Below are 15,779 nucleotides of genomic sequence, written 5' to 3'. Positions count from 1 at the left end.
AGAGAGAAAGAATGCGAGGGAGAGACACAAGTGAGCAGAATAAGGACATTTAGGATCCTATTTTGTCATGGCATCCAATTACCACTCTTGCAAATCTGTTAACCAGCAGTGTGAGAATTTTGTTTTGTCCCTTTTGGATTGCAGTGCATGTAATTGGGCTTACAGAAGATATCACAGAATAACAAATGAATTATTAGGAATACTTAACTTTCATTTCTTCCCATTATGTTAGATTCCTTTATGTCTTGCTATTATCGCCCAACATCATGTTACTAATTTAGCATTTTTAATTTGCATGCCAATTAGCTTACATTGAGCAAAAAAGAACACAACCAAGTGAGTTTTTTCTGTTGAATAGTGGTCCCGTGTGTGTGTGTGGCCTTCCTAGTAATTAGTCTATTAGCCTAGTTAGAGAGCTGACCTCCACTAACTGTTTAGGAAGAACGTCTGGGAATTACCATGCACACAAATATAGAAAGAACTTAATGAACACAACATATTTACACACATAACACACACAAATATACACATTGACTCAGTGCACACACAAACACACTGCTACAGTGCTGAAGAGTTTATAATAAAAGTAAGAATGAATGAAAAACTCAAAGAATGAGGTTTTTGCTGAGCCATGCTTTGTTGACTAATCAATCCATAGTAATTGTGACTGACACTGATATTTTTCTTATTTCACTGCGATACCTTCATGCACCTTAGAGTCAGTAGAGTTTGTAGTCTATCAGTTACACTGTAATTGTGATTTTTCATGCAGATTCAGACAGCCATTATAAAAAAACAACCCCAAAAACGTATTCTTTACTGCCAGTCCCTGTGCAGAGTGTTACAAAATTGTTTTCAAATGTCTGCAGTGACTAAAAGAGATGAGTTCAAATTGCTTCATCTCAAAGGGAAATAACATATTGCGACAATATTTTGGTGCATCAGGTTTTTTCTCACAGGTTGTTTTCCATAAAAAGTTGACTCTTGAAGGTTTCTGTGTAAATTGTTAGCAGAATGTTCATCACGCTGTTGCCTCAAGTTGAAACAAGTTTTGTTCAATGTCAATGCAAAAAAAAAAAGATTCTAACATGATCCATTTTTAAATGTTGGCACCCACATATCGAATTTGACTAATATATCTGGCATTTATTTGCTACTGGTCCTTACACAAATATCATATACTAAAACAATCATCCCCTTTACCCATAAGGTGATCAGTATTCATAGATAAATGTCGTCTTGAACTTTTTGTTTGCCTTCTGTTGCCCTAGCATGGACAGCCAAGTTCAAAGGTCATATTGTGGTCACCGTTACACACTGGAGTTCTGAAATGTAATACTGCTGCTTGTTGGATCAGTGGTTTAGTGTAACTCAAATACACACACACACACAAACACACACACACATTCCCGATTCCCAGTGGTAGCAAACGCTATTAAAGCAGCCCGAGTTGGTCGATAGCAGAAGGCCACCTGCTGTGTCTGGGCCCTGGGACCCATACACTCAGAGTGTGATAGATAGAATGAGGGAGAAATACAGAAAGAGGAAACATGATAGAAAGACAGAAGAGAAGAGGGCCCACAACAGGAGGCTGAGAACAGAGCTGGTCGATACAGCTCGTCTCCTGCTGTTCTAAGACAGCCTCGAAACCCTCCCCTGCAGACAGGTGATGCCAGGCCTGGAGACATCCAGTACAAGACAACAAGGGGTCAGAAGGAGAACACTTTGAGGAACTTTGAGGAACTCAGTTCTTCTATCTTTTAGTAACGCTAAAAATGTAATACTGTGTCTTCACTGCGATCATCACTCTCAATCACAAAGTGAATTGAAGAAAGTAAAAATAATTACTTAAGCCACAAAACAGACACCTGGCTCAGTGATTCTTTATCCCTCTCAGTAGTTAGAAAAAATTGTAATCTTGCTAGCAAAGCTAGCTTTTTTAGGGCAAAGCTTTCCTCCATCACTATTTCATAAGTGATTGAAAGAATGTAAACATAATTACTTGGAATGACTGATAAGGCGCGACACATTACTATAAATTATTGTAGATAAATTAATCTGAAGTTGGACCACTGCAACACCTTGATACAGACATATAAATTCAGCTTTAGGGAGTCACTGTACCTTGCTTGTCTCTGTCACATTATACACTCATTAGGGAAGGAAGCTAGCCAAATACTAGCACAAACACATTCTCATGCAGCTTTGTATACTGTAAAAATGATTCAGATCCAAGTCATTATATTCTCCCACTGTTTTTTATTTTTTTCTGATCCTTTATTTTACTTTTCTTTCATCCCTGCAACATCTCTTTTTTCTTTCTGCCTTTCCTCAAATCCTGTGAATATGTCATCTTTTGTTTAGTTGCTTTTCTTTCAGGATTATAGGTTTTTGGTCCTCTATTCATTTCTAAAGGGATTTGTAAAGTGATTGAGGGATTCATCCCTTTGTATTCCTTACTCCTCTGTCTTCATCTCCTTTCCCTCCATCTTTGTTCCATTTCTAACCCTCTCCCACTACTCATTGTCATTTTTACCCAACTCAAGTCCTCATTCCACATTTTTTTTAATATTCCTCACTAGTGGAGTAATCTGTCATCCCTTCCCTTGCATTAATTCAGTGATTGTCGGTCCCCTAATTGGATATTTTACTCCTTCTCTCGCTGAATATCTCACCCTTATACACACACACACACACACTCATACACATTTTGTACACACGTCGTCTTATTACTGTGTTAAATAGATGTTCTGGTATGAAGAGGACAGTCATGTTATAGAATGTGGTGTGATTATGGATGTTAGAGTTGCAGTTTGAGTGACAGGGGCAGGTCAATCCCATTGTTAATATGAGCTGTTACTGTAGTCCACTGTGTTACCATCCTGTTAACACTGCTTCATCTGTCAACTACAATGAGGACATCTAGAATAAATAAGGTGGTGGTGGAGGAGGTAAGGAGGTCATTGCACTTTCAGTTCAGTGTTTAAATTAACAGTACAAATTACACACCAACTGAGCATTCACTTTGAATAGTTGCTGTAAACCTATTGTAGAAAGAATAACACAGCTTGAAGTGTGAACAGCTATTGAAGTCAATAGTGGAATGGGAAGTTAACCCAAATGTTCTTGCATGAGGTGGTGTTTTAAAGGTTCTTCCTTGCCTAAGCTTCCACAAATAAAGACTGTCATACAATAGAACACATTAATATTTAATATAATACAAAAATTAATTACATTTTCACTATTGTGTAAGATAAAGCAACAATCCATACTTGTTCCATAGTTTTTTTTTCAAAATGATAACCAAAAAATAAATAAATAAAAAATCTTTAAATCCTTTGAGTTCACCAAACATAGTCTTTTTCTAAACAGCTAAACATACATCTTAAAATACACAATGTCAGATGTTTTCTACAAATATAAATATATATAGGCAAAATGTTGTATGACTCAAGTGAAATTAAATGAAACTTTTTTTTTTTTGATCTGATCATAAGAAAGTAATTAAAATAAACCAGGATTTGCTGTGTCCTCTGCAGACTTGGTATGATGTGAGTATGTCGGTAAGATAGCAGAGCACATTACTCAGTGGCTGGCTGTGCTGACACTTGACATGGGTTCTGAGGCATTTGGGAGCAAATCCAATGTTCCCATAGCATTGACCTCCAGCAACCCAGCAAACACATTAACTTATCCTGCTAGCAACTAATTAGTCAGTCAGTAACTAGATGTTCCTACATGGCTTTAACGCTTAAGTTTTCCTTGTTTTTCTACATATGCTGAGGCTTTTACGTTCAGCATATAAACTGTTGCTGGAAAGTGCTTTGACTGCCACAGTGATGGTGCTAAATTATTTATATTCAGTGTAGCAAATGCAGATCTGTAAGTGTGAATTATTGAAAATGTGTACTATAGAAGGGCGACATCGTTCAAAGTCAGATGCTTTTTTTCTGTTTTGAAACCCCAGAGGGAAATCCGACAAGCCAATTTGTGGAAGTATCGCGTCTTCACATCTCATCAAAGATGTTTAATACCAGCATCCTTTAATTTCTATCAGCAGGGAACTTTTTTACCACATCCCTTACAGTGTGGCTTCCTCACCCCTCTAGTGTGTGGCTGTGAGTTATGAAGGTGTTTAGATGTGCATATTATGGTGTGTCCCAGTTTAGCTGCAGGCTGCTGTGGTCTAAAATATGCTAAGCAGACCTAGTTGATTCTGATTTTGTATCAACATGGCACGAGGAAAATATTTAAGTGACTAAGAGGGTTCATTGTTGGGGCACGGATGATAACTCAACTGACCAGTGTTTCAAGGAACAGTGACTAAAGTGACTTCTGAATTTAGATTTATACTTTGGCAGTCACCACAGATCTCAACCCAGTTGAACACCTATGGGAGACTTTGGAACGACATGATAATCCTCTTTCACACATAATTCTCAGTAAATTACTTGGATAACCTTTCAAGCACCACTAGTTATTTTCACTATTCACACATGCAGCTAAAAGCAGGCACATTTTCATCTTGCGCCTTTTCACACATGCCATGGCAATACTGGAATAGATGGGGCAAAGGACAGTCCAGCAGATGGTGGTCATACATGCCAACCATCATAAACTCAACAGCAGAAGAAGATGAGGCAAGGCTGGATGTACAAACGTCTCTTATTATTTTCAGGAACATGTAGGTGAAGAGCTGTTTTTTTCTGGTGCCAGTGTTCTTGTAATGTATTTAATATTCAACAAGTTTGCAACAAATAACCTGTGAAAGCATTGGCAAGGCAACTGTAAACAAGTTGCAGATTTATTTACTTGCTCCACGTGAAAGCATCTTTCATCAGACAGACATGTGTTTGTCCCTGCAATGTTACTGCTTTCATTCACGCTGGCCTGTTCCATGAAATATTACTAGGTATTGAGGTGGGAAATTGGTGGTGCAGATTTCGCTGCGCATGGATCCCTGCTCCCATTCACACATGACCCCATGCAGGAAATATTCCTGTGAGTCATCCTCACCATCCTCTGTCACTATTTTGGCTATTGGAAACTGTCCAAACTGTGCACTGCATAATGCAGGCCTTATTTTACCCAGACTAGGCCCTGAGGGCAAGCTGATGCAGGTTGTGCACAATAGTTTGTGTGTTTGTGTACACTTTTTGCACCTGCTAATGGGAGACAAGGACTAAATGCAAATCCTGTTTTTACACCTAAGGGTATAACCTCACTTCACACCTTAAGTGCACTTTTGCTTGACATCCATCATATCATCAGCATGGTTCCAGCACTGACGACTGGCAATGTAATGGGACAACATTAGCATGAATTTTGTTGTTGCTGAGCTCAGTATACTTCAGCTTTTGGTTGCTTATTTGGTAAGCATATCAAGGATGACAGATGGTAAAAACAAATACAGCAGAGGATGCCTCATACTCATGCTGCACATTTTAATCAGTAAACCATAATTAGTAAACTGCCTTAAGCTTGTGTAAGTGCACTCTTTTTTTGTATACGGGGCCTTAACCGTCTTTTGAATGGAAAGATAAGTGAAAATGATTGATTGTATCCAAAGTCATTTGTAATGCGCTGACAGTCCTGACAGCGCAATGGATGGCTTTCTCAATTGACCTCTGAGAACGTCAAATGAAAACAATATTGCACCCACAGCCAACCAGGCTGCTCTGTTAACTGAGTTTATGATATAATACTGTTGGTTGGTGGTTGACGGATTGAGTGGTACGTCAGCTGTGACGAGGCACTGGGTCCTTGATGTGTCCCTCGCTTCATTTGACTCTCACGTCAATCTCTCCTCCATCCAGCTGGAAAGGAGAGATAGAGAGAGAAAGAGTGAGAGAGGCACCAGTAAATGATTGAAGGAATGTATAACATAATTAATAAATATTCAGTAATAGAAGAGAAAAGAATAAAAGAAGAATTAGAGCGGTAAAGTTAATAAGAAAGAGATTGTTGTTGTTTCACTTTTATTGATTATACAGCGACATTACCCTGTATAAAAGAGAGTTTCAGGCAGTTTGAAAACACTATGTATGCCAGCATTAATAGACTAGGCTGATTATAATATGGTTGGTGATTGGTTGAGGGTATCAGGCCTGTCTTCATTTCTAAGACATGCTGTTGCGATAACAGCAGGTCAGGAATTATTATTCATACCCATTGTCATGTATATAAATAATGATTTCACTTTTATCATCCTTAATGATTGTAGCTGATTTGCTTGCAGTCATCAGCATAACTTGAGGATATTTAATTGGACACAAATACTGCAGGCAGCAATATGTGTCGCCTACATGCGAACAACATTGCTTATGTACAACAATATGTTTTAAATGGCCAAACAGCACTACAACTACTTCCATTTAACCAAATTATATTCATTTTTGTTTCCTAACCAATAGTAATGATGCACTGCCAACATTGTGCCAAAGTAATGAACAAACCGACACCAGGAAAGGAGAAAAAGACAAAGCTAACCTGGGGGTAGAAGAGAAAAGATAAGAGAAGTTCAGTCTGCCCTACAGGCTGTAAAGCAGGATTGGACTATCACTTTCATTTCTCTCTCACTCACTCTCACTCTCTCTCTCTCTCTCTCTCTCTCTCTCTCTCTCTCTCTCTCTCTCTCTCTCTCTCTCTCTCTCTCTCTCTGTTCATTTGGAGTGGTGCAGTTTGGCTTTAGGTGGAATCTCTGTTTAATTACAAGTGGAGGGGGCAGGAAAGGAGTAGGATAACGAGAGGAATGGAGATGAGGAAGAATTAGTTGATAATAAAAGTCTCTGCAGATTTAATAAATGATCATTTTCCCACTTCAGGTTGAATTGAGAGCCCCTAGCATTATGTGACGAGGAAGGCAGAGGGAAAAAGAGAGAGAAAGAAAAACAAAGTCAAACTTCATAAACTCTACCTCAGTGTGTAGTGATGAAGATTTGAAGTGGAAATTCTGAGTATGATTAAAGACTCTTCCTCCCTCTCTCCCTTTGACACCCATTTCTACAGTTGAAATAGACAGACACTTACTGTATATGTACTGTACATATAATGTGATGCCATTGTGCCGCCACTGTAAATGATCAAGGACGTCTTCATCTCTCTCCCCACACATTAAGGCATCAAGTACTTCTGTGATCTGTCTTTTTTAAAAGCATGATTATATTCAGCAGCTTCCACCTCTCCCTATTGTGAAAGGAGGGAGAGTGCAGGGTGTAATGGCTGTCATTTGCTCACCTGAAACAGCAGGGAATTATAAATGCCATGCACCCCCATCCTTTGTATTTATCCCTGCTGATATGATAGCGCAGCCATAGTGAAGAGACAGTGAGGCGTAATGGTTGCCTCTCTGGCAAAGCCCGCGAAGAAGATAGCATGAAATGAATGTGATATCGAGATGAGAAAGACAAGGGATGCATTGGGTCGTTTAGCCACCAAATCCCTCAATTTTTTTTGATAAAAGAGGGGACAAAACTGTTGCCGGCTTGAGCACATGTGTGTATGTGTGTCAGATAGAGAACGGAGGTTCTGGAGAGATGATGAATGTATGATCTTACACACCTCAGAGCGTCTGAGTGACAGAGAAAGACAGACAGACAGAGACAGAGGGAGAATGAATGATATCAGGAAGCAAGCTCTGGAACAGAGGACCCACATTGGCACCCACCGCGTCTGCTGGGGTCTGAATGTGGTGTGTGTTTGTCTTTGTGTGTATGTGTGTGTTTTATCTGTTGAGAAAACCATTTCCCAAGATGCAGGCATCTAAGGCCTCGATAGGCATCAGGAGGTCCTTTCCATTCTACAAAGTTTAAATCCGTGTGTGCTTTTAAATATGTGTGTACATGTGGGTGCTGTGTGTATCGTCATATCTGTCACCGATGAAGTGTTAAATTATAAAGCGCTCAGATATGGTGACATTGTTTGTTACAGTTCTGTCTGGGTGCTTAGCTTTTATGGTAGATCACGAGGTGACAAACCACTCGATGCAGTGACATGGCTACGTAGATTACAAAAACGCACACACACGCACAAAGGGAGATTGCAGTTTTATACACTCTTATGATAAGGCTTTGGCAGCTGAAATCCCCCCACAGGCTAACACAATGGCCTTTTTCTTCAATAACTAACAGGTTATGTTGCTGGCAGTGAGCTGAGGCAGTGGTGGATCTTAGGAGTAGCAGGCTTGGTGGAGAGTGACAGGAAGGAAGGAAATTTATCATGTGAGATGGAATGAGGATCAGTGTTGAGTTTGATCATGTGCACACGCATTTGCACAACTATCTCTCTGATTCCATCTCAAACTCATTCCCTTTATCTACCTAATGTAAATGCACAGCAGGGAGGGCAAAACATACCAGCTGATTCCCCAACCCCAAAACACACGCGTGCTGAACACATAAAAATGCACTTCCATTGTTTTTAATCTGTAATAGCATGTAGGATTTCTCTTGACTTTGACAAGGAGATACGCCCCCTCTGAATTCATTCAGCTGTGTGGGAATCTGTGTCAGTATATGTGTGTGTGTGTTCGCACATGTCTGTCTGAGCATGGTATTTATAGTGCTTGAAGAGATACACAGAAGTGACATAAATGTAGAGAGCAAGAGAGAGAAGGTTGTAGCAGGGTGCTTTTTAGAGTATTTCCATCGTGCCAGTACGTGCATCTCCTTGGTTCACATGAATCTCGGTAAACACGTGTTGAAATATGACTTCTATAGTGAGTATGTGCAAATGTGTAGCATTGATTTGGTGTGCTTTTATTTGTAATAGAGAGAGAGAGAGAGAGAGAGAAAGAGAGAGAGAGACTGTCAGGGAGAGATATGCTGTGAGATAGTCGGTGCTTCCAACAGAGAGAACTGCCTTCAGTGCCAGGCTGCGCTTTAGAGATACCACTACACATAGGCATTTCTGATCTCTTGTTACATTCAGTCATGCCCTACATTGGATGGTTTAATTACGGTCCTTTTCGCACCCTAAAATATAGAATTTAGTCAGTGAAATGTGCTGCAAAGACATGTATAATTGCATCACTTATGTCTGGAAAAAATGGATCCTCAGCACCTATTGGAGGTGGTGCACTGAAGCTGTGAGGTGATTTTCTGAATTAAAATGTACTTGGTTACATTAGTACCCACCATTACTACTATAGTGTCTTTTTGCTCTAAAACCAAAACCAAATCATATCCCTTCAACCAGTGCTGATCACATATTCTATGTGTGAACTTTATTTACACTACAAAATAATTAGCCTACACAAAGACAATCAGCTTGTTTTGTTTTGGCATCATCTGATTTGTTAGTATGTAGAGCTATGGCCAGAGACACGTGTATTATTTGTACATATTAATAGTATAACCTCCTAATGCCTGGGCTGTTCCTGTTTAAGCTGGATTCCAAAATACCTTTTAGTTCAGCATACCAGGAATCTTTGGTATTTGACAGAGAGAAAAAAAACTCTGCTCCAAAACTCAGATTTCAAGACTCAAATTTCACTTAGTGTGCAGGCACACACACAAACATAACCACACACACAAAGAGCTTTCCCCTCATCATAACCCAATATCAGTCCCACACTGATGATGTCGTCTCTCTTTCCCAGCTGTCATCGGTGAGCAAAGTGAGTGACAGCGGTCATCCACCAATGACGGCTCATTAATCAAAAGTGCCAGCAACACGTATTATTGCACCCTGGTGTTACCATGGAGTCAAGACGAGGGGGATGGCTGAGATCTACCTCAGCTTTGCCCCTTTCGCCCGGTCACTCAAGGCTCATGCCAATCAGTGCCAGTCAATGCCAGCTTGAATTGGCAGCGCTATATATCATAATAGATGGCCTGCTGTCCCAAGTGGCAGTTTCCCATATGGAGCCACTGGAGAAAGATGGAAGCTGTCACGCAGTAACATTTTCATGAAAATCAGTTCTGTTACTAATATATAATATCAAAATACTTTGCATTGTGTAACATCATGCTATTAATAAAAGAGGTCTTTTGTCATGTGTTTGAGAGAGAGAAAGAGAGAGAGGCCAGGGGAGTGGGACGCGGAACTTCAAAAGTAGAAAATCAATATGTGGCAGGGAATATTTATATTGTGACATGAATGTATGGTAAACCTGTAATTCATACTTCCTGTGCTCTCTTATTTTCTCTCTACTAACATGTATAACCTTAAAGGCAAAAGGGTGTACATGAAGTATAAATTCATAATGCTTGTCTAACCTGAGGAAAGTTCTGTAAGTCTGAATATTTGTGAAAGCACAATGTATTGTAATGCCTTAATCTGTTTATTTATTATCATAGATTCATCCTATATTTTTCTCTCACTCTTTCTCAAATGCATAGAAATGTTAAGCAGTTGTGAACACTGTAATACCTTAAAAACAATACATCTCAATTGCTTTTCTGATTCTCTCTCTCTCTTGTGATGTTTTGCCTTTTAATAATTTAGTTAATCTTCACTCTGTTTATAAATAGACAAATCAAACTTTGAATGTGTGTATGACTGGGTTTAACCTTTGTTTTATCTTTTTATTTTGTTATAGCTATCACGGGTGCCAGTGGAGGCCTGTGGTCAGTACTCAACCTGCAGTGAATGTCTTGGATCAGGAGATCCCCACTGTGGCTGGTGTGTCCTGCACAACATGTAAGTACTGCTACTACGTTCATAGACCTTTTGCACACACAAATAAACAAACACACATATGCTTATCCATATTTCTCTTTCTCTGTCGATGCAGACAAATAGTCATATTTTTCACTCCCTTCCAACTCATTCAGTGAATCTCCAATATGTTGACATGGCAGTCTGGGGGGTGCTATGTTTGGGTTGTTAGTCTTCCCTACCTCCATGACGCTTGGGCCCATGCCCAGCACTCTATCCCTTGCAGCCCTTGAGCATTCAGGGAGTTCTCTCGCCATCCCAGGCCAAGTCTCAGATTGCTTTCCTGGGGCTCGGCCTTGTGCCAGCGGCCCCCTTAGATCCATTACCAAACCTAACCACTGGCATTGTTTACCAGCCCTGAAACCAGAGCCTGGTGAGAGCACAGACATTAACGGGCACTGCCAGGGCTCTGATGGGCACCGCACCAACCTTCAGGAGTTGACACGAGGAGTGAGATAGCTGCTGTTATTGTGGGAAACTGTTGAATGAGATTACATCATTAACTACAATTCACTCATTCTCTGCCTTGTTAACCTACTCTCTATTCTACATTTTCTTGATTCACCTATAGACTTGTGTGCCTGTCTGTGTCAGTTTCTCTTTCAGACACACACACACACACACACACACACACACACACACACACACACACACACACCCCAGCTGTCAACCCTTGTCTTTTAAGATTGGAGTGGGAGATAGTTCTTGCTGGGGGCAGGGAGATTTCCCACTCCACTGTAAATTGAAAATTGGTTTCTTGTGTTTGTTCCAGCCCTTGGGTAGAACGTGTGTGTGCTTGCGTGAATGTGTGTGAGTGAGTGAGTGAGACTGAGTACATTTAGCACCTTCATCCCTGCTGGAACTGAGAAGACATGATGAGGGCAGAGGAGGAGTGTGATTGAGAGGAATAAACACACTGAAATCTAGAGAGGAAGAAAGACAGGGAGGGAGATGGTGAGACAGTTGGGTGGGGAGAATAAGAGATGGATGGAGAGATATCAAAGGGAGCGAGGTCATGAAGCAGACTTGTAAATTATGGAGACAAGTAAATTCTAAGAAAGACAGAAAAGAAAGAAAACTTCTAGATCATCATCCTATATACAGTACAGAGGTTGTGAAACAGGAATGACATGTTTTAAATCAGCAGAGATCTGCAAAAGTGACAAAAAGTGTGATTTTGTGTGCAGCAGAGTGAAGGAAGGAGAAATGGAGGGTACTGTATGTGTATGTTTGAGGTCTCCAGGGTAGAAAGTGCATTAGCAGACAGAGGACACACTGATGGGTTATGGGTCACAAACCAGGGGATAGAGGCAAAGTCACACTCATACACGCTCATGCACAAATGTGAAATGCGTCAGTCAAGAGGTTTCATGTTTATCACGATTCTTTGCTTTGAACTGTCTCTGAACTCCTCTTGTAACACTCTGTACTAAATCGAATATTAAGTAGAAGAATCAATGTAGAGAACAAATTTAGGATAACCAGAGAGCTGCAATTGTGCAGGTATTTTTGCCACTTGGATGCAGTTGCACTTGCAGTTTAATCTAAATCTTAGGTGTGGTATACATGTGAGTGCATTCATGATTCTGTGTGTCTGTGTGTGTGCGTATGTGTACAAACCCATTAACACCGTGGACATCATCCCAGTCAGAGCAAATGGGTGGCCACAGATTGGCCTGTCACACTTAGCCTGATAGAGTCGGTTCACCTCAGTTCACCTCTCTCTTCACACACATACAGACAAGGGCACATGCACACACATACCCTTCTTGCTGTAGAATTAGTGTTAAGTCAAAAGCCAAAACAAGAATAGAGCCCAGACAGAAAGAGAAAAATAATCAAAATGCCACTATTCTTGATCTCAGGTGTCTAGGTGTTTGACCATCACAAGGGCAGAAAGAGAGGTGGTGTGTGTGTAAAGTTGTGCATGTGCAACAATGTGCACACCTCCTGTCAGTTGGACACACAGTTTTGCCTCTCCCTCATCCTTCTAGCACACACAGACACATACACATAAAATGCACAACCCAGTGTGATTGATTGACCATAGATTTACTTTTCTCAAGGATCCTCCTGCCCAACACTCTCCACCACCAGCTTGTGAATTCTTAATAGGGGCTTAGTGTCACTAAAACCCCCTGAGTGCCACCTCCACCGTGGGTGATGCCCCAGCTCTAGCCACTCTTGCCTGTCATTATCTGTTCTGTTCAAAGATCCGAATCACAACCTGTGATTTTTAATGTATTAGTTTATGAAGTTAATCAGCCAGTAGTTGCCAGTAGTAATGCTAATATATAAACACATTTATAAGATTTTTTTTTCTTTTAATGAATAACTTTAGGGGGGGAAATAACTGACAACAGTGAAAAATCTAAAGAGTTCTTAAGTTTAGAGATATCACACAAAAATCTTTGCTAAACAGTAGGAGGGCTTTCTACTTATCCCACTCATGCTAATGTATATGCATGCACAGTATATAAATATATATGTACAGTCATATATTTGCTGTGTCGATATGTCAGTTTTTTCGTACAGGTCAGTTTTGTTTGGTCTCTTGAGGATAACTGTAAAATAATTTGCTGTTTGGACACATGAAAGCACACACTGAAACACCAGGCTTCAAAAACTATTTTGTTGACCCATAAAACTCCCCAGAGTAATAAAAGCTCATAATATGTGTGTATTTCTTTTTTCCTTCCTTGTCCCAAACCTTTTAAGAAAAATAGCTTACAGATGTTGCTGTATACAATTTCAGTGTGCTGGCGGATAAGGAAAGGTGGAGAAAAAAAAGACGTGGTGTCTTCTAAAGAGGATGGTGTGACTGTATATTGATGCATTAAGGATGTCCTTGGAAACACGCACACAAACATACAAACGTATACCAAACTGGCCCAAAACTCTTCTCTTCAAGTATCTCAGCCATAACAAATACAATGTATCCAGTGCAAGCTGAACTATGTGATATTCAGATAGAAATATTCATCCTTTGGCCTTCAGTCTCCTCTCACTTCCATTTGAGTGTCTTGGCAGAATAGTCTATATATTTGTTATTCTAAGAAGTGATTCAAATGAAAATGACTGAATGACACCTGAACAGAATATTATAGATAGATGTACTGTATAGTGAGATACATGGGTGGATATTTGAGTGGAACAACACTGCTTCACATTGATTCCTTGCTACACATTGGAAGGGATACTGGACTAATAAAAATGGGAGCTGTTAAATAACAGCAATTGAATGGACTCAGCTATCCACTTATATGCTTGGTGCATTCTCAATTGTAAGGTTAGGGTTAACAATAATGTTAAACAAACAAAAGGGACAATATATTCCCATGCTTCCCTCCAGATCTGTGATTGACCAAGAGTCCTGCTCAGCAAGAGCAGAGAATTAATTAAACTGACAGTAGAGAATGTACCCAAAGGGTAACCAATGAGTGAGTAGCTGCAACATGAAGCTGGCATCCCACACAGTCAATCTACAGTACGGTAGATAAAAGTAACAACAGATTGTGTTGCGAACTATAATGCAGATTTATTTTATTTTATATTATTTGATGCATATTCAATTCAGTGCTATGTTGTGAAATATTTTCCTGGGCTTGTCAAGATTGAAAATATTCCTACAAAATATAAATACGTGAAAACAGGCACCCTTGCTACTGTGCCGACCAAAGGCTTTAACACAGCATCTTTAATAATATATAGCAGAAAGGCCAAGACACAAGGAACACACATACACTCTCCCACGCACACTTGACTTATGCTTGAAGGAGGGTTGAGGGGAAGGATAGCATGCAGTTCCTCTTCAAAGTGTTCTTCCAGATAGTTTGTTGTTCCCAATCAACCTTGAAATCACCTCACTGGTCTGAGAGCAAACAGAGAATGCTCTCTCTCTCTCTCTTATACACACGCACACACACCAATGCACACACATGCATTCTCTTTCTCTCTCTCTCTCTCTCTCTCTCTCTCTCTCTCTCTCTCTCTCTCTCTCTCTCTCTCTCTCTCTCTCTCTCTCTCTCTCTCTCTCTCTCTCTCTCTCTCTCTCTGACCCTCTCTCTTCCTCTTCTCGATCAGCATTGCCTTTATTTACTCTATAGATCGGTGAGACGAGCTGTTAGAACACCGGGGGAAGAGGAGAATGGCAATCAATAGTACAGGGAAGAGGAAATCAACAGGAGTAGATGGTGCACCTGTGTGTCTGTGTGTGTGTGTCTGTGCATGTATGTGTGAGAGAGTCTATGATAGCAGTCATTGTCCTTGACAAACACTGACCATTTATTTCAATATTCACTCACAGGTTTGATTTTGAATGTATTTGTATATTTGAGGAGTATGTTTCAATAATGTATCATATATATCCTGTTTACCCCTTTTTTGAGCAAACGAGTAATCAAATCCCCTCCCAATGTCATCCTTCCCACTGATCAAGTAAACCTCAAGCCTCACCTGTCAAGCAAACTGTCTCAAACTCATGTTTATGCTCTATTCTGTTAAGATCTTATGCTAATGCATGTCTGGCTCTGCAGGTTAAAGGCACGTTTTCACTCATATCAGCCCCCTCTTTTTATTGTTTTTATATCCACTCTTTGTCACTGACATTGCATGTCCTACTCTGTCAATCAGAAGAGAGTCTTGTGGAGGACTGTTGCAGAACATGGCCTGTATGTAAGATGCATAGTAAAGACATCATTTATGTACAGTACTTAACATAAATGCAAACATACTCATATAACACATTCATCTTGTACATATTTACATAAAATGTAGAGATGAAAACAATTCACTTATCTGGTATATTCCATATTCTATCAAGGCATCTCACTAGTGTGATATAACTTGACAGTTTAATGGTAGTTTTCTTTTGAATTTGAGTGTCCCAGCCTGATTTACTATATAATACTATTTTGTTTAGTATGACACCCTTTGATTTGTGGCTTACCAATTTAGTTTGAAGAATGTATAAAACTAACCTAACATGGCATATTGTTTTTTCTTAGTGGTTTCCATCCACACTAAAACCCATCTGACCAACACAAGGACACTTCTGCAATAAGCCAATATGGCAGAAATGTTACAGTTACGTTATGGATATGTTACCTCTTCTAATGCCA

At 39.9% G+C, this 15,779-nt stretch overlaps 1 protein-coding gene across 3 annotated transcripts in view; it reads left to right on the top strand.

Moving 5' to 3' along the window:
- plxna4 (plexin A4) overlaps positions 1–15,779 on the top strand; it is a 200,823-nt gene that overhangs the window by 112,608 nt on the left and 72,436 nt on the right. For all 3 annotated transcript variants that reach the window (XM_053313947.1, XM_053313945.1, XM_053313946.1), the window contains one exon: positions 10,541–10,641. In XM_053313947.1, coding sequence (XP_053169922.1) covers positions 10,541–10,641 — 101 coding nt within the window. The remainder of the gene's footprint in view (positions 1–10,540; positions 10,642–15,779) is intronic.

Source organism: Scomber japonicus, chromosome 23 (assembly GCF_027409825.1).
Source record: "Scomber japonicus isolate fScoJap1 chromosome 23, fScoJap1.pri, whole genome shotgun sequence".
NCBI lineage: Eukaryota > Metazoa > Chordata > Actinopteri > Scombriformes > Scombridae > Scomber > Scomber japonicus.
The sequence above is the reverse complement of the archived record's forward strand: the minus strand, read 5'-3'. Positions and strand labels throughout refer to the sequence as shown.